Source organism: Helicoverpa zea, chromosome 30 (genome assembly GCF_022581195.2).
Source record: "Helicoverpa zea isolate HzStark_Cry1AcR chromosome 30, ilHelZeax1.1, whole genome shotgun sequence".
NCBI lineage: Eukaryota > Metazoa > Arthropoda > Insecta > Lepidoptera > Noctuidae > Helicoverpa > Helicoverpa zea.
In genome coordinates, this window is record NC_061481.1 from 3,088,028 (window position 1) to 3,108,189 (window position 20,162).

Consider the following 20,162-nt stretch of genomic DNA (forward strand, 5'->3'; position numbering starts at 1 on the left):
ACATTACGAACACGTTTTAAATAATCACAAACAGTGTACAAAATATAATCTGTCATTTACGAACATATTTCACAGAAAATCCCGGGGCATACCCATGCTAACATGATGAATATTAAAGTTAACCCCATTAACCCCAAATGTGACTACGCTTACTTAAATATAAATAAATATAAATATAAATAATGTCGGGACACCTTTTCACACACGGTTGGTTAGCCCCATGGTAAGTTATTAATTAACTTGTGTTATGGGTGCTAACACAACTGATAAACTACATATAGCTACACATATACATATTTATAAATACATATTGTAACACCCAGACCACGATCAACAAGCATGCTCATCACACAAATGTCGACCGAACCGGGAATCGAACCCGGGACCTCAGATTCGGCAGTCCGGCTTGGTGACCATTGCGCCATAGAGGTCGACACTTACTTAAAGCACCTGCCTACCAATAAATCGATCTAGTATCTATGGAATATTAAATAAGACCCCCAATTGAATACCTACGCCTACCATTTCCTAGAACAGATCGCCCAACTTTTCCATAGAAGATAAATAATAATATAAAAGCTTATACATATACATACCGTGTTCATTGAAATGTTTCTCCAAATCCTCATGCGATAGGTTCGTCTGCGTGGCCGGCGAGTCCGCCGCCACCGTTTGTTCGGGGCGGGACCGGGAACATCTACACATAAAGACCAGAAAATTAACCTCTTGTCAAATATATACTAAAGAATTTCTTCTCGTACCCGAATAAAGATAAAAATATAAGAAATAAAGTCTTTGTTACTCGGGGATAGTCTATACTCGCAAAAGTGATAGAATTCTTCAAAACGTTCAGAAGTTTCAATCTTTAAGGTTTAAAGAAAAAAAAAACAAAAAACAAGCTTGTTTATAAAAGTATGTATGTTTTTATACTATAATGCTAAAATGTGTAAATGTTAAATTAAATAACAATATATTAGGTTCAGCCATTCTACTGTTTCTCAAAACAAGACGTCAAAAATTAATTAACGGTCTATTAATTTCAAAATTTATTTGCGAGTAACTTTAGTAGTGATATATCCTTTATAAATCCTTTCAGTAGCTTTAAGCTTGAAAGAATATCAAACATACCCATCCAAAAAAATACACTCTTTCGCATTTACAATATTAGTAGAATTTCTTTACTCGACATACCTTAGCATAGCATTGCTGCATCGTAGAGCTAGTTCAAGTCCGTCGAGCCAGCAGTGTCCGGCCGCCTGCGACGGCGCGCGGAATATCAGGTGCGCGGTCGGCAGCGGCTGAACTACCGCTCCTGATGACGAAGATATACTATAATGTAGGCAAGTAAATGGCTAGGCAGATGGTCAAAAACATCCACTTCAATATGATTCTTATAACAAGTACAATCTATCAATCATCAAAAAACGAGACCTTGGCATATAAGAATGGACCCTGCTACGACTAGAGAAACCAAAGCTATCGCAAAAATGGCTTGTGTGCCTAAACAGAACCGTCACCTGGCCAAAATTACACTATAGAAAACGAAAATGACACCCAAGTTTGGGAAAACTGACTTCTGTCGTGGCAAAATGGACTTTAATTTGACAAAGATGACTCAAATTTCACACAGAGGACACAATTTTATTCAAAGATAACGCTAGATTTGCCAAAGTTGACCCAATTTAATCTTATATACCCACTGATGGTCTCGTTGTGCGGTCCCCTGGGCGCCCAGATGCTCTGCTCGAGCGATGGCACAGCTTGAAGCAGAAGCCGTCCTTCTTGCTGGGATGCTCTATCAATTGGCACGATGTTCCTACTCCTTCACTTATATGGTCATATGACTCTTATAGCAAGTGTCTTTTACATATGGTTGAATAGAAACACCAACTAGCAAAGAATAACCAAAATTTGCCAAAGATGGCCCTATATTTCTCAAAGATGACCCGAAATTTGACAAAGATGACCTAGATTTCTCAAAGATGACCCTCGATTTTTCAAAGATGACCCCAGATTTTTCAATTAAAGCTACTCTACCCACCGATGGTCTCGTTGTGCGGTCCCCTGGGTGCCCAGATGCTCTGCTCGAGCGGATGGTACAGCTTGAAGCAGAAGCCGTCCTTCTTGCTAGGACGTTCTATTACTTGGCACGATGTTAGTAGTACTGTGCCCACCCAGTGGCTGCTCTGTAAGAGAGAATTATTATTTATTGGAATCGGTTTTACGAATATTATAAAACAGCTTCCGACAGTGGCTTTCAACGCGTCCCATGAGAACTGTAATTGCGAAACAAACTTTTTGTTATGTCACGGTTTCACGGCAAAACTACTGAATAGTTTAAAACTTAATTCGTAACACGAAAGTCTAGAGCCTGAGAAAGAACATATTTTACTTTTTACCGTTTGTGGAAAGCACACTATTTGTGCACCGAATTTCACTGAAACAGATGCAGTGTTTTAAACGTGAACGCGTGACAAACGAAATTACTTTCGCATTATTAATATTAACATTAACGGATTAACACAAACTATGTTTTTCTGTAACAAGACGCTAACGGCAAAAACTTGTCAAAATATGTGTTTGTACGAAATTTAAAACGGAAATAAAATAAAAACTTATATCTTACCTTGGCTTTAGGACTTTTATAGAGTAGTAACAATCCAGGCTTCAACACACACCATAGCTTTGTCCATGACTTGAGGGAGCCTCGAACCTAAACACACAAACAACAATATTTAACTGAAATCTTTGAGCACAGTTTACAAATATACTATACTAGCTTCTGCCAGCGGTTTCACCCGCATCCCGTGGGAACTACTTCCCGTACCGGGATAAAAAGTAGCCTATAGCCTTCCTCGATAAATGGGCTACCTAACACTGAAAGAAATTTTCAAATCGGATCATTAGTTTCTGAGATTAGCGCGTTCAAACAAACAAACAAACAAACTCTTCAGCTTTATAATAATATTAGTATAGATTAAAAAAAAACATGTGCGTGTCGGCAATCGCGCAGAGAATCCCGCGCCATCATCTAAAGAACGGGGGGGAGGGGGGGGAATTAAGCAATATCAGGTCGCAAAATGCCACCGGCCATAGCCAAAAAACATACTTTCTGTAGTTTTCATAAATTTACATTTGTAGCGTGTGGCGAAGTCCTTATGAAATGTATGAAAATTACAGGAAATATAGGTAGCGTTGTTTTGGGCCCTAAACTAGAGCTTCGTGCACTTACGTTATACAAAAAATGGTCCCTTTTCTTTTATTTCTCCTTCCTTCTTTGTTGTTCTATGGTTATAGCCATAATTTATTTGTATTCATGTCTTCTTAAAAGAAATACGTTCTGTTTTCATACATGCCAGGAACTTTTAAACCTTAATTTCAGCCAATCAGCAAGGACAACCACAGAGGGATCTTCAATGGAGTGGAGTAGAGCAGACGCCGCTCTCTTCTTCTCTCTTCTGTAGTGATGTCTCTAAGCTATGTCTCCCTAAAGGGTTTTAATCCTTACCTTCAGCCGATCAGCAAGGACAACACGGGATATTCAATAGAGTGGAGTAGAGCAGACGCCGCTCTCGTCTTCTCTCTTCTGTAGTGCTGTCTCTGAGCTGTCTCCCTAAAGGGTCTTAATCCTTACCTTCAGCCAATCAGCAAGGACAACCACAGAGGGATCTTCAATAGAGTGGAGTAGAGCAGACGCCGCTCTCTTCTTCTCTCTTCTGTAGTGATGTCTCTAAGCTATGTCTCCCTAAAGGGTCTTAATCCTTACCTTCAGCCAGTCAGCAAGGACAACCACGGAGGGATCTTCAATAGAGTGGAGTAGAGCAGACGCCGCTCTCTTCTTCTCTCTTCTGGAGTGATGTCTCTAAGCTATGTCTCCCTAAAGGGTCTTAATCCTTACCTTCAGCCAGTCAGCAAGGACAACCACAGAGGGATCTTCAATGGAGTGGAGTAGAGCAGACGCCGCTCTCTTCTTCTCTCTTCTGTAGTGCTGTCTCTGAGCTTTGTAACTCTCTTTGCGGGAGAGTGCCGTACTGGCCGTACGGGATATGCCGCCAACCGCTGTTTCTGAAGACTGGAAGGAGAAGAGAAGATTTGTGGTAAGAAATTGAGAATTTCGGAAAAGATACTTGCGTCCAATGTCTGTTTGGCTCGATATCTATACTTAAAAGCAATGAAGAGTAGCCTAGGTAACTGGATACTCTTTGGCAAGATAGATTGTAAGACTAACTTATGACAAATCAAAACGATAGACAGATGGGACCCACCAATTTAACGTGACGTCCGAAACACGGAGGAACTTATCATGGCAAAGATTTGCTCCCTTCCTTATAGGTTAGGAATATACTAATTATCGAAATATTGCGTTAACATTTTAAAGCAAAAAATATTAATTTCAAAGTTATTCGTTCAGGAACTCTTTATTTACGACAGTACAATAAATTATCTCGATAATACAATACGACTGGCCTTTCACCCAGTCTCCCTTATCGAGTTTTATCAATTCCGGTCGCTGTCTTCCGCTGTCAATTCAGACTACGGAGCCAGAAAAAGAAATTATCGGTTGAATGCTAATCGATTTCTATGAAATACCATTAGGAAAAAGCATATTTTTGAATGTTAGAGAAATATCCCTTGAAACTATGTACTTACAAAGCTTCCAAAACGCTTGTGGGATCTATCTTATTACAATATAGTCGAAACATATATTGTTTCTTTGTAAAAGCTCTGCAGCTGCTGAACGGATTGGAAAAATTCTTTCACTATAAGAAAGCTACACTATTCTATAATATGTTGGCTATATTTTATCAGGACACGGACAGAACTTCTTCGAGTACCCGGATAAAATATAGCCGGGATTGTCACCTAGGGATAGTGTAACTTCTCAAAGGTTGGCTATCGATCGAGTTGGAAATCGGTTAGTAGTTTCTTATAATTCAGGATACATCATCATCCTTTGAGCCTTATCCCAACTATGTTAGGGTCGGCTTCGAGTTTAACCGGATTCAGCCGAGTACCAGTGCTTTACAAGGAGCGACTGCCTATCTGATCTCCTCAACCCAGTTACCCGGGCAATAATTATAATATTATAATTCAGGATACAAACAAATTAATAAACTTTTCCTCTTAATCCAGCGACCGAGGCCTTAAATCATCAAGATATCATCATCATCACAAAATACTCACCTTATCAGAAGAAGTACCGTCCGGAGGATGGGATCGACCGTCGCCGGAGGCTGACGCTGGACTGGCAACCGTCGGCACTCCTGGCGACCTGGGAGGGGGGGTTAGTGTGGCTTCACCTGGAATTTGTGAAAAGGGATTATGTTAGTGATGTTTTTAGGTGAATTTGGTTATGTCAAACGCGTATATAGTTATTCAAGCATCTCGTCTCCGTCTACTCAGTATTATCATTGAGCGGAGAAATTCTATTAGTTATTTAAAACTGGCGATAAATCAGCTAGCCAGTGTCTATTTTCATTTATAAACTTGTTTGTTCTATTCAAACCACTCATAGCTTTTTCAAACTTTAAACGTATTTTCAGCAATAAAACATAAACACTGGCTTCAAAATGTCTTCCTTTTCTATGCCACATCTAAAACACAATCTTTCCAAGTAAATAATTTTTGTAACAATTTTATCTTTGGTCAGCGCAGGATATTTTCTCTTCTATACTCTTCTATCTGCCATCATGTCAATTATCCCAATAAAAATTATTATTCCAAAGTGAAATTAAACTCACCGTAAGTAGGAGGTGTCGCAGGCGCAGTGGCAGGTAACACTACGTTCAGGGGTGGCTGTGGCTGCTTCTGAAACCAAGAAGACCTGTAGTTTTCACCACCCAGATCAAACTGTCTGGCTACATTTTACTTGTTAAACTACAGAAGTAAGTTTCGCGTGTGGAGAGCAAAATGACGAGGGGAGATGTCATACCACAAAATCCCCAATGAAAGTAGGGCGCCCAAAAGCGGGTGCTAGGTACGAGGAATGTTACTGGTTCCGTAACGGGAATCATATGTCTTCTTGGGAACCTGCCAATTTTTTTCAAAAATCCAATAATCTTCCACAGATATGTCAAACAACCCAAACGCCTCGTTACCTCACTCGTAACTGATCGTTTTAATCACGCTTGCCGTCCGTTTTTGCCCCAGAAGAAGGCGCCGGACCTACCTCCTTGTGGCATCTCCGCTCATTTTTCCTTACTCCGTGTTGGCCCCCAATCCTAATACATAATTTCAATTTCCTATCTCTACTCAACAAATCAATAGATAGGTTTTGAAACCCACAATAATGCAATCTATGATCCCTATTTACGAGCAAAAGTAACTGAAAACTTACCCTTCCAGTATAATAAGGAGTAGAAGTCTGGAACTGCGCGCAATCAGCTCTCAAAGCCGGAGACGAGGGGGACGTGGAGGGAGAAGATGGTTCGACAGCTGGGGAGGACGACATGGCGGAATAGGGTCAGAACATTCTGGAAATATCTGGTTTCGGTCGTACACGGGGCTAGAGGCAGGACATTGGGTAGAAAAAGGACTTATTGGGCGAATAAATTGTATATTTATTGGGCGAATAAAATTTATTCGAACAATAATTGAATTGATTTGAAAATTATTCGTTGTTATTGTATGTTATTGAAAATGCGAATTGAATTTAAATTCTATTAAAAAATAATTGCTAAGTACAACATTTAAACATTATATTCATTCGTTTATTTTATTTTAATAAAAATTGGAATGAATAAGGAATAGGATAATAAAAATAATTATTAAATTACTATTATATTCGCTACATATATTATAATATTATTTTGGAAGTATTATTAATTAATTTTAACTACATTAATATTTGGAATGGTAAAGGAAGTATAGTTAAGGAAAAAATATAGGATTTTCCTGAAACAAAAACAATTTATATTAGTTGGATATAATAATTACCAAAAGCGGAAAAGGAAAAGAATGAAAGCCAAACTTTAAATACTATTATGATGTAATATCCCAGCAGTGTTTCCTTGATAATTAAAATAAATTAAAACAAAGTCATTTCACCAATCATCATCATCTGTCTAGCCTTTTTCAACTATGTTGGGGTCGGCTTCTAGTTTAACCGGATGTAGCTGAGTACCAGTGTGCCACAAGGAGCGACGCCTATCTGACCTCCTCAGCCCAGTTATTTATTTATTTATTTAAACTTTATGCAACAAAAATATTACATAGGCGGACTTAATGCCATAGGCATTCTTTCCAGTCAACCTTAGGGTGATGCAGAGAAAAACATGGTAGGTGCATTAGAAAATAAAACACTAAATACTAATTAAATACAACAATATTAATACAAATAACAATAAATACATACATACATACATATATACATATAATATACCAATAAATTATTGTGATGATGATTCTGCCAACGATTTCTTAAGCAAGTACTTCCGCACAGCACTCTTGAAAGATTGTTTGCTGAGTGACTTCCTGGTTTCTAAGGGCAGCGCATTCCACAGAAGAATAGCTTGAATGTGAAAAGAAGAGTGGATAGTGTCAGAGGTATGAGAAGGACAGTGAAGAAGAAGATTGTGAGAAGAGCGAAGATTTTTGGAATGACCGGAGCAACGGTATTGAAAATGAGGAATTAGATACGAGGGGGGAGTAGGAGAGTTAAGTAAAGAGTAAAGGGTCGTCAAGGCACGCATCGATCTTCTCTGACGAATGGACATCCATTTCAATTGCGTCCTATACTCAGAAACATGATCGTACTTCCGCAGGTTGAAGACGAATCTTATGCAGTTGTTGATGAGTCGATCAAGTTTGTTGAGCAAGTCTGCATTGAGGTCGAAGTAACACACGTCACCATAGTCGATAATAGGAAATATTAGGGACTGCACAAGCATTGCTTTGGTTTTCGGCGGCAAAAAGTTTCTTAACCGATTTAGATGACGTAAGGTTCCAATTACACGCTTACTCACACTAGCGACCTGAGTTTGCCAACTAAGCGTACTGTCCATATAAAGACCCAAGTTCTTCACATTGAGGCTAAGCGGAACAACAACATCGTTTAGGATAATCGGACGACAGTTCGTAATATCCACCTTACTTACCATACGAGGACTACCCACGACTATGGCTTGACACTTAGAAGGATTTACTGACACCCCGAATTGGTTAGACCATCGATTAATAACCGACAAATCTACATTCAGTTTGTCAATGGCTATATGCAGATCCTCAGGCCGAGCCTGAGTGTAAAGCTGAAGATCGTCGGCATACAAATGATACGCACACTGAAGGTTAGGAGTAATGAAGTTAATAAAGATAGAAAATAATAGTGGAGAAAGAATACCGCCTTGTGGGACACCAGCCACTAGATCACGCCAATTAGACAATGTCTCATCAACTCGAACAGCTTGCTGGCGCCCACGAAGATAAGATGAGAACCATTCCAGAGCCTTGGGTGAAATCATAAGATGGGAAAGGATAGATTCTAGGATATCATGACTGACGGCATTAAAGGCATTAGAGAAATCAATAAGGACCAAAGCTGTAACTTTGGTGTCCTGAATCCCCTCCCTAATGTCACCAGTCACTTTGAGAAGTGCCGAAGCAGTGCTGTGTCCTGGCCTGAACCCAGATTGCAACGGGCTAATAAGGTTGTGTAAGTGGATGAAGCTCGACAGTTGCTTATGGACGCAGGCCTCCAACACTTTTGAAAGGAAAGGAAGGATTGAAATTGGTCTAAAATGGGTGGGGAGGGATGGATTTGCAATTTTGGGAAGGGGACGGACGTAAGCATAACGCCACAAGGAAGGGAATTGACCCGAGTATAAGGAGTAGTTAATTATATCAGTGATGGATGGGAGTATATACTCAAGGATCGGGATGACCATACTACGACTGATATCGTCATAGCCCACGGCCTTGGACTTTATCGAAAGGATGATCTTTTTGATATCACCCGCAGACACCGGAGAAAAATCAAAGATATCAGTGCAAGGATGTGGAAGGCTGGCAATAAAGTTTACCGTCTGACGAGTGGTTTGACGATCCAAACTAAAAGTGGTAGAGAAATGGCAATTGATCTCATCTAAACCAATCGTATTAGGCAACTCTGACTGACGTGACTTACCGATACCTAGTGAGCCAAGGAACTTCCAGATATCGGCTGCGGAGCTAGACGTAATATTATCGAGAATGTGGCGGCGTTTAGCATTACGTATCATCTGGTTACAACGATTTCTTGCTGTTTTGAACAGAACCCAATTCTCCTCTGACCGATCCTTTTTAAACCTGCGAAAGGCCCGATTTCTCCGTCTCATCGCCATACGTACTCCTCTCGACATCCATGGAGCTGGCGGACGCTTAACTCTCACCGACTTAACTGGTGCATGAATGTCATAGAGATTTTGCAATAACCGGTTCAGCGTCGCTACTTTATCATCGACAGAGGAGGCGTTGGCTACTTCAGCTTCCCACTCAAGTCTCGAAGCGTCCTCGCGTAACCTATCCACATTCATTTTTGCAAAACAACGCATGTGCAGAACCTTAGGAGTAGGTTTTGGAGGCTTTAGGAGATAAGATAAATGAATCAAGTCATGGTGGGAAAAACAAGGAGCAGGATATTGGGCATGTGAAGAGACAAGGGAAGGGTCGGAGGTAATCATTAAGTCTAGCCAAGTATCATCACCTGCAATATTGCAGTGAGTAGGTTGGAGTGGTAGAACATGAAGACTGGCAGACTCAATGATGTGAAGGAGTTTACGGGAACGATGGGAAGAGGACAAAAGGTTGGTGTTGAAATCACCCATGATGACGTGATGTTCATACTCAGACCCTATGGATTCCAGAGTCGTCTCAAGGTCAGAAAAGTAGTCTGCTGTAGGAGGACAATAGACCACTCCAATAAGGACCTTGACCCCTTTGACACAAACCTCAAGGAAAATGTACTCGGCAGATGAACAGAAATCAGGGGGTGAGGTGGCACGTATTTTGAATGGCAAGTTACTTTTAAGATAAATGGCAACACCACCACCACCCTTTCCGATCCTATCATTTCTGACGAGCACAAAACCAGGAAGCGAATAGCTGGTGGAAGGGAGATGCGGTTTGAGCCAACTCTCAGAAACCAGGACAACATGAACGTTAGCATCAGAAAATGCTTCGTATAAATCATTATAATGACTAGGCACACTCTGAGCATTTATATGACATATGTTGAGAAAATGTCGGTTGTGCTGACTAAAGGTCATTCGCAGGTAGTCACCAAGAGTGTCTGTACAGGAGCAAAAGCTTGAGTTTGATAAGTTAGAAGAACTATTGGCAGAATGAAAAGAATCATCATTGGCAGTCATAAGATAAAAAATAAATAAAATATTATATACTATAAATAATAGAATATAAACACAAAATAAAATCAAAAAACTAAACTATACAGTAGGGTGACGCAGTACAAAAGTACATCTCTGCACCACCCACCAGCTGTAACAATGCAAGAAAAATCTAAAAAGGCTAAAATTAACTGATGAAAGTACAAGAAAAGGTATGTTTAAGACATTCGGTGAACATTATCAAAATGAAAAATATGCAGGAACAACTCAACGTGCAACGGAACGTACGAACATAACCGAAACGTCAATGTCAATAATGTCAGTGACAGTGATGTGACAGTCAGTAGTAGTGACATATCATAATCTTATTATTGTAAATTGAAGGTGATACTAAAAAACAGATACAGAAGAGAAAAACTAGCAAAAGGCACAACTTTGAAGAGATTGTTGATAGCGAAAAGTATACATATATACATAAAATGCTTAAATTGCTTATAAATGTTGCGAACCATATGAAAGCGCTATTGTAAGGTACGTAAACATTGCTTCAAGCACATTAAGATTATACCTTATCAATCAGCCAATAAAAAACTAAACAAATACTAAACACTAAGTACGTTATTCTAGGACTTGCCACGAGCAGCAGATGGCGGTTGCGCAGAACCCTTGGGGTATTTCAGCAGCAATGGATCGAGTTCAGCTTGGGAGGATATTTTGTGACGACTGCCATCAGGAGCTTTGATGTGAATGACTCCTTCTTGGGTCCAAGAAAACCGCATACCGAAATGCAGTCGCGCCTTGCTGAAAACAAGCTGCCTGGTCCGAGTCAGGAACTCCTTAATGGCAATTGAAGATCCCTTCAGTGATGTTTTGACTCTCCATACTGAAGCTTTCTGACTCACATCAGCAAACCTCACCAATATGGGTCGAGAACGATCCTTATTTGATGTTCCGAGCCGATGACAAATGGTGATGTTATCTCCTGAGATATCTTTGAGAGACAATTTACTATGGAGAGTCTCAAGAATATGGGCTTTGCAGTCCTTCTTGTCATCTTCGGGGATCCCAGTAAAAATAAGTGCCTTCCGTCGACTCCGCATCTCCAACCCGTCAACCAACTTGGAGCATTCCTGTATCTGGTTCTTTAAAAGGCCCAACATAGTAAACACCAACTCACGGAAACCACGAAATTCCTCAGCAAGTTTAGCAATGGTGTTGGACTTCGGGAGACTAGCAGTCTGAATTTGAGCTTCCATCTCCGACATCTTACTCAGGATGAGCTCCTCCAAGTTCTTCTGGGTTGCGTGAACATCAGCCAGTTGTATTTGTGACATAGTAGTGCTTGTAGGAAGTGTGTCAAAATTTGTGCAAGTGATCAGCTGGTAGGTGGTATAGTGCAAGTGCTAATATTTACATAACACTTCACCCTCTCTATATAAGTTTTAGCAACTAGTATATTCCTCCAAAAGCAAAGAAATAAATTGCTAACTAATTAAATTAATATTTAATTGATATTTAATTAAGAGCATAGTAAAAACCTGTTACCCGGACACCCCGATACCCCTTGACAAGACTGATTGTCAAACATTCTGGCTTCTGACTACCCGTAACGATTACGGCTCACCAATTTAACATGCCTCTCGAAACAAGGAGGAAGTTTTCATGACGTAGATGAGACTTATAAAGCACTAGCTCCCACCAGCGGTTTCACCCGCATCCCGTGGGAACCCCTGCCCGAACCCGGATAAAAAGTAGCCTATAGCCTTCCTCGATAAATGGGCTATCTAAAAGTGAAATATTTTTAAAGCGGACCATCAAACAAACTCTTCAGCTTAATAATATTAGTATAATTATGTAGATAGTATAGTTTAATGCAACTTTTCGTTGTAATTTTATAACTCAAGAACGGTCTCACCTATTCAAACCAATTGTTTAGGCTTTTTTGGACTATTTAGTAGATGGTTTATGTGAAGTTTGCACAAAATCGGTCAAGCGGTTCTTCATTTATCTATACTAATATTATAAAGCTGAAGAGTTTGTTTGTTTGTTTGTTTGAACGCGCTAATCTCAGGAACTACTGGTCCGATTTGAAAATTTCTTTCAGTGTTAGATAGCCCATTTATCGAGGAAGGCTATAGGCTACTTTTTACCCCGGTACGGGAAGTAGTTCCCACGGGATGCGGGTGAAACCGCTGGCAGAAGCTAGTAAGTGATAAAGTCCACCATTTTTTAACAAAATGGTGGACTTTGTACGTAGCGAAGCACATACCGGGCCGTTAGTATACAAAAATGCTGAAATTCTTCCGCTAACAGCAGGAAAAAAGCTAACAAAATTGATATAGGAAAAACTACAGGAAACACAATCGATATAAATATTTGTCAATAATAATGTAGGTACTACGATTTATCGAGTATCGTAAAATCTATCGATAAGAGCTTATTTTTAACGAACTAGTTTCCTCCAACGGTTTTCACTACTCCGTGAACCCGGATAAAAGTACTAGCCAATAGGCTATCTAAAGCTGAAAGAATTTTTCAAATTGGTCCAGTAACAACGAACAAAAAACCAGGTCCAAACAAACGCTGCTATGGTCCATCAAAATCCATTATTTTTAGCGTGAACGAGCCACAAACACAATAATTCCGGCTCCATCATCAGATCAGTTCGACATTACCATATTATTGTATTGTCATCAGAACTACATACAGCTGCCAATTTTCATGACGCTAAGATCCTTGGAAAATGGTTTACTTAGATTCCATTACATACTGCACAATATATGTAGGTGGACCTATTAAAAGCGTGTTAAAATACATACATCCTCAAAAATAGACTTCCAAATAAAAGTATCAATTATAGTTCGGCCATTCAGAGAATGCGTTCCTGACACGTCGCGATTGAACTGACGACGTAACTACATTCATTGATTATTGATATAATAATGTTGTTTTAATGCTCCTCAATTGTTAAAACGGTAAACAACCAGCAAAAATATTTTTATCGTAACTGCAACGCCATTGCAAAGTTACGTCGTCAGTTCAATCGCGACGTGTCAGGAACGCATTCTCTGAATGGCCGAACTATACCTAATCTAACTCCTAACATTCACAAATCCTTCATCAGGCAAATACGTAACATTCTTGGACTTAGAAAGCTGGTAAGCAATGTCCTCAGCCGCTTCAATTCTTCGCAATTCCACTAGGCCTTCACCGGCAGTACCAAACGCCTTAGCCAATAGTGTAGCCTGTTGGGTATCACCTTCTGCAGAAATAACTGCTGCCTTCTTCTTCTGTTCAGCCTTTTCAACCATGATCCTTGCTTTCTCAGCTTCTAACTGAGCTATTTGTTTTAATTCTACTGCTTGAAGAAATTCCCGTCCAAACGTTATGTGTACTATTGCTATATCATCAAGTATGAGTCCAAATTGACGAGCTCTTTCAGTGAGACTTTCATTAACTTTGAATGACACCATTTCTCTTTGTGTTATTAATTCGCTTGCATCGAATTGAGCGACCACTGCTTTTAATACTTCTCCTGTTATTGAAGGGAGTACTCTCTGATCGTAGTCTTCGCCTAAAGTTGTATATATCTTTGGCAGTTCTTCAGCTATAGGTCTGAATAAAATTCTCAGAGTAACTTCAACTCTTTGAAGGTCCTTGCTACCAGTTACAGTAGACACATTTCGAGGATTCGATTTCACGTCAAAAATTATCGGTTTCTGGACCCAAGGTATGATGAAATGTGTACCTTCTCCTACAACCATGTTTTTTATGCCTGAGAACCTGTCGAAGATTACTGCTCTTTCTCCACCATCTACATTGTAAAGAGCGTTATTGGCTACTCCTCCGACAAAGGCTAGACCGACACCCATTTGCGTAAGTCGGTTAAAAACTTTACTTGCCATATCTAGGTTATACAAGGTGTTGATTTGCATTTGTGCCATAGTTCAGGAGGAGGACATACAATACGTAAATAATCGATTGGAATTACAGTAGATGGGAAATAACTAATATGCACTGTTTTTTTTGTCATTGTAATGTCATGGTATTTCCGAAGTAATCCAATTTTATGAATTAAATTTATGAGTGATCGTTGCGTATGCTTTGTGTTTGCGTTCGTGTGAGGGTGCTGCACGGTTTTAACGCCAGTAACATACGCGCCAAGTTTAAATAAGGCTAGATGACATTTACGGAATTCCGAAAAAAAATTAAAGAAAAAAAATTACGTACCAATTTTTTTATTGATTTGGGTCGAGAATCATTAGCATAATTACCTCCTTGAATATGGCACGGATGCAAATCAACAGCTTGTATAACCTCCTTGTTCTGGAATTCCGTCTTGATTCAGTTGATGGCTATTCTCAGTTAGAATGCTCAATATTTGTGCACATAAAATGGGAGTTTGTAAACACACTCGAAATTAGTAGTTTCTCAAGCGTAAATAAGCAAAAGCTTCAAATGAACTCAAAATTGCAGTAATAGCACTTCACAGTATAAAAATTGCTCTAGACAAACACAGAATTTTCCAGAACACAGTCACTTTTCCAGACCTATTTTAACCTATAATATTTCTTCACATGTGTCAGAAAATCTTAGTTTTTGACTTGCTCTCTTCACAGTTCAAAAAAAGACTCTAGACAACCACAGCACTTTCACACACAGTCACTTTTCTAACCAATATTAGTGTATAATATTTTTCACAAGGTGCATGGAAAATCTTCCACGTTAGTCCACCAAGAGGGACTAAAAATTGGAGTAATAGCACTTCACAGTTCAAAAAAAATGCTTTAGATAAACACAGAACTTCCAGAACACAGTCACTTTTCTAACAAATGTTGGTCTATAATATTTCTTCACAAGATGTATGGAAAATCTTCCACGCTGGTTCACCAAGAGTCTAAAAACACTACTGATAGTTTTTCAAGGTAATTTAATTAGTGGATGATTTATCACCTACCTTTTATGACAGGCTCGCTACTGAACTATAAATTTTATAGTCTAAGAGTTTGTGAGTAAATTTTTAGAACATTGGCGTTGCCTTCATCAAACTGTTATGGTCTTACTACAAAAACTTAAACATGTGTCAAACACTTGTCTAAAAAAAGTGCGCCTGCAAAATGGACCTTATTTCAACGTCATAATCTGTCATTTTTTAGACAAGTGTTAAACAGACGTTTAAAAGGTTTTGTGGTACGACGATTATAGTCCCACTATTGGCGTTATGCTCGTGAACGGGTGCTGCTTGTGGTACCAGGTCGTCTTGCTGACTACATATTTTCTTGACTCGTAATATAATGTGTATGACTTTTGATTTGAACAGTAGTCCTAGTTCACCGTTTTCACTGTTTATGTTGTAAATTTGTTTTTTTTTTTTTTTTTTTTTTATATATATAAAACACGTCGTGTTTCACATGTCGCTGAGAACGCCCTAAAACTATACCTATTTTCACTGAATGGAGGCATTATGTTCTCTCTTTTTTTTTTCGACATTTTTTTTTTGTAGCTGCTTGAGTAATAGGTATGGGAAAGGTGTGTACTAGCTAATATGATTACATGTTTACTTGTTTTTTTTTATACAAATTTATGTGTATAATTTTGAGTGATATTTTTATTTATTTTTTTGTATACGGTTCTTCAAACCATACAGACAGAATTGTGTTGCTGGGGAGTTTGTTCCACCACTTCTTCTTCCCAGCAAAAACACTTAGGAAGTGGTGAAGGGCGGGCGTTTTCGGGGCTGTCTTTTGTAGATTTGACGTTCAAAAAGTGCTGATTTTCAGCCTACTTTGAATAAATGACTTTTGATTTTGATTTTGATTTTGGGCACAGTAATCCCATTACCGTTCTATGAAAACTTGCTTATTTAGCTGGGAGGTCCGCCAAATTCTTTACTTACGATTTTTTTATACAGGCGTCTATTTTTTTACAACACACTTTTATTAGGACGACCTGGATATGCAACCATGTAATGGAATCTAAGGTAACTAATTTGTCATTTTCCAAGGATCGTAGCGTCATGAAAATAGGCAGCCGCATGTAGTTCTGATGACATTACAATAATGTGGTACTGTCCAACTGATCTGATGATGGAGCCGGAAGATATGAACTGGAACTTTTTGGCATTTACCTGCATTTGTAGAAGTGATTAAAAAAAAATTATTTACTTACTGATTAACAATTGTCTATCTACTTTTCAGTGTTTTTTGGAGTCCGCATTAAAAAGTTTTGTTCAAAATCAAAAGTAATTAATTCAAATTAGGCTGCAAAACAGCACTTTTCGAACGTCTTTACAAGAGAAGAACGAATTTACAAGAGACCGTCCCCAAAACGCCCACCCTTCACCACTTCTTATGTGTTGTTGCTGGGAAGAAGAAGTGGCGCAACACACTCCCCAGCAACACATGTTGGAAATATTACCCAGAATCGAAAAGTTTTTTTAGCAACGCGGTGAATAAAAATAAATGTGACAAATTCACATACCTACATACTATGTATTTGATAATACAATATTAGACGGAAATGATCAACACATTCACGATAGCGAGGCTAATCTATTTAATTCATTCAAAATATATTTGTGCCTACTACGGATTTGACTAAAGTAATTCAGTGTTGTTTTTTTCGTGGAATTTCCTACATAATCATCATCATCATCATCATCATCATCATCATCATCAGCCTATAGCAGTCCACTGCTGGACATAGGCCTCTCCAAGTGCACGCCACTGAGATCGATTTTCGGCTGCTCGCATCCAGCTCCTGCCAGCCGTCTTGCGCAAGTCATCACTCCCTACATAATAACTCTTGCTATAGGTAAGGTAGGTAAAACAGACCACTTCTCGAAAACAACTATTAAATATACCCAAAACCTTCTCCTAAGTCTGACAAATACTATACTGATAATCGCATTAAAATCGGTTCAGCCAAATGAAAGATAGTCGTACACAAACATACATAAATAAGGTCGAACTAAGAATCTCCTTTTTATGAAACCATTTTGAAACGGACGTTTATGTCATCAGTGAAAATGTCTTGTTTTTCATAAAACAACTGTTTACTTTGAAAATTGAAAGTGAAAATTAATTAGTGAACAGTTATTTATTTTTAGCCCATAATTTCTTTTTTATTTTTGATTTGAAGGCCTCCTCATCTTGCTTCCACACTTCTCGACCTTTCAAAAAAAACCCACCAGTCTCGACGATACAACAGTTGTTTTACGAAAAACTGACGTATATGTTGTCGGTGAAAATGATCCTTACCCAGTAATAATATATCAGTGATTTCATAGTCACCAGCTCCTGTACTATAACCGCGCAGTTAACGACACTGCGGTGCGTGACATCTATCTCAAGCGCTCAGATAATTCCATGCGCCCGCGCTATAAAAATAGACGCGATCAAATATTTAGTTCGGCAATTTTTAAGCTCAGAAAGTCAGTAGGTACCCGAGCATAGTTAAACTGTAGGTCCCGGCAGTCAGTGAACATCTTCGGCAGTCCGTACCGTAACGGTAGTCAGAAGCCAGTCTTACCAAGGGGTATTGGGTTGCCTGGATAACTGGGCTGAGGAGGTCAGATGAGGCAGTCGCTCCTTGTGGCACACTGGTACTCAGCTACATCCGGTAAGACTGGAAGCCGACCCCAACATAGTTGGTAAAAAAACCTTAGGAGATGATAATGATGAAAGTCAGTATCCGGCTCTCTGTCTTTTTAGTGGCTTTTAAAGAGCACTTAACCACCCTATTTAAACGACTTAAAAAAATGAGGTTTTCTATTTGACATATAAGTATGTTTGCATGTCTGTGCGCGATTATTTCAAATTAGGCTGAACTGATTGTAAGCGGTTTTCAGCATAGCATATTTTGTTAGACTTGAGATTAGGCTGAACTGATTGTAAGCGGTTTTCAGCATAGCATATTTTGTTAGACTTGAGATTAGGTGTTAGGTATGTTATTGAAGTCGGTTTAATATCTTTAAAAAAAGTTTTAGATTTTTAAGGCGACGAATTGGTAAACAATAATTCCATAACCGGCACGCGCATCTAAGACGCCAAGAGGGGACGGAGAGTCTGAGCGGGGCGAGGATAACAATACGCGCGCTAGCTTATAACTAAAAGTCGTAAGCGACAAAATGGTTTTGTAATTTTATTATTTAGAAATGATAATTTGATAAAAATTCCTTCCACAATTTTAAAGAGTATGTATATACTCAACTACTAAAAAAGTTAAGAGGCTTAAATCGGTCCCGTTTCCCCATAATATGTGAATCTCTTTTTAAAAAGAGGTATGTTTGATATATTTTTCTCTGTTACAAAAGTTACCTAATCATGTTTTGAAGTCTAACAAAATAAGGTTTATATCATGAACTTTCAGGTGAGCAAGTTGTATTTTGATCCGTTTTGTATTTACTGAGAAAAATTCCTTCCTAATCCTTGGCGCCAAAATTTCCAATTCGTCCTCTTAAAGTTCAGAGGAGCTCGATCAATGGTTAAGCAACACTTGGCGCGGTAAGCTAGTAGATGGGTGACCATCTTGTCATGACAAGTTCCTCCGTGTTTCAGAAGGCTACTTCTATTCGTGGGTCCTGGCTGGCATTTGAACATCTTTGGCAGTCGTTACGGTTAGACAAAAGAAGTCTGACAACCTTCCTTTGCAAAGGGTATTAGGATACCTAGGTTGAGGCTGTCTTGGGGGACTGGACGCCATAGATTCCCAGACCCCCTCCACTCAGGCGAGGTCGGAGTGCCGCTGGGCCTTTTTAGTGCGTATACCGGGAACGTCTTTACCGGGGAGTCCCACATACCCTTGTCCCGTCCCACGACGGGAAGGGGATGCGTAATAGCATTTTTAGCCCAACGACAACAAAAAAAAAGTTGAGGCTGGTTACCCGTGGTATCATTAACGTCCCGGAAAAAAATTGAACTGCTTCCATTGGAAAGTTTTCTTCTTAAACTAATACCAACCGGAAAAAAAGCAAAACCGCAAAGGTTATCACATGAGTCATGGAAACGACTGTATCAATTTTGATAAAACCGATAAGCGGCGTCAATTGATTGTTATAGATTGGCGAGATTAGCACGGTTCAGCTACACTTATCTACGGTAATCCTGTATGATTCGATGATAACAGAAACAAGTAAAAACTTACTATAGTTCTTGCGAAAGTTAATGGCGGTCCGTAACTAAATTCAGAGCACAACTACGAGCATATGGGGCCCCTCTTGCACCCCCATCATCCGCTGATATTTAAAAATGGTTTCTTTACAACGACTCGCGTAATGTTCCGTACGACAAAAAGTTTGACGAGTATAATAATGTAGGTATAAGGCTAACTAGACGTTTCTGAGACCTCTTCTGTCAGAAATAGTGTCTTTCTAATAATGCCTCTATCCAATATTAGGGGTATTCAAGGCAAGCCTTATTCTACCATACTTACTTATCTGTTTGACGTCATCTCACCAGTAACATTTTATACAGCCATATCATCTTTCAGTTACTTTCGCATTTATAATATTAGTAAGGGTGATCTCTCTAAGGGCCTCGAAATTTTTCGTAGCAAAAAATTCGAGGCCAGAGAATCTATACTAATATAATGAAGAGCAAAACATTTTTGGCCTTACTACAAAAACTTTAAACCCTGTTTTACACTTGTCTAATAAAATTTTGGCTGCAAAATGAACCATATGTCAACGTCATAATTTGACATTTTTTTAGACAAGGCATAAACTGACGTTTAAAAGTTTTTGTGGTAAGACGGTTTTTGTTTATACCCTAAAGGCTCCGAAACTAAACCGATTTAAAACCCTTCACTGTTGGAAAGCTACACTCTTCACGAATAACATAGGCT

The 20,162-nt window shown here is 39.1% G+C and overlaps 2 protein-coding genes and 1 long non-coding RNA gene across 6 annotated transcripts in view; 1 reads left to right on the forward strand and 2 right to left on the reverse strand.

Moving 5' to 3' along the window:
• Positions 1–20,162, reverse strand: part of LOC124644401 (oxysterol-binding protein-related protein 8) — a 75,100-nt gene that overhangs the window by 42,037 nt on the left and 12,901 nt on the right. The window contains exons 2-9 of one of the 4 annotated variants that reach the window (XM_047183727.1): positions 6,338–6,894; positions 5,742–5,805; positions 5,185–5,300; positions 3,899–4,072; positions 2,627–2,713; positions 2,042–2,186; positions 1,192–1,312; positions 597–697 (exon numbers count right to left, since the gene is read on the reverse strand). In XM_047183727.1, the coding sequence (XP_047039683.1) occupies positions 597–697; positions 1,192–1,312; positions 2,042–2,186; positions 2,627–2,713; positions 3,899–4,072; positions 5,185–5,300; positions 5,742–5,805; positions 6,338–6,451 (922 nt within the window). In that variant the 5' untranslated portion in view covers positions 6,452–6,894. Of the gene's footprint in view, positions 1–596; positions 698–1,191; positions 1,313–2,041; positions 2,187–2,626; positions 2,716–3,378; positions 3,447–3,766; positions 3,787–3,898; positions 4,073–5,184; positions 5,301–5,741; positions 5,809–6,337; positions 6,895–20,162 lie in introns of those variants that run through there. The other 3 variants (XM_047183726.1, XM_047183728.1, XM_047183729.1) reach the window with 3 other exon arrangements.
• On the forward strand, positions 10,640–11,827 carry LOC124644406. Its single transcript, XR_006986053.1, has 2 exons — positions 10,640–10,850; positions 10,947–11,827. It is a non-coding gene; the product is annotated as an uncharacterized LOC124644406 (long non-coding RNA).
• Positions 13,412–14,224, reverse strand: LOC124644403 (protein l(2)37Cc-like). Its single transcript, XM_047183730.1, has one exon. The coding sequence runs from the start codon at positions 14,222–14,224 to the stop codon at positions 13,412–13,414; it is 813 nt and encodes a 270-aa protein (XP_047039686.1).

Excerpts from the sequence above, each read along its gene's own strand:
- LOC124644403 (XM_047183730.1), bottom strand. The coding sequence starts at position 14,224 with ATGGCAAGTAAAGTTTTTAACCGACTTACGCAAATGGGTGTCGGTCTA.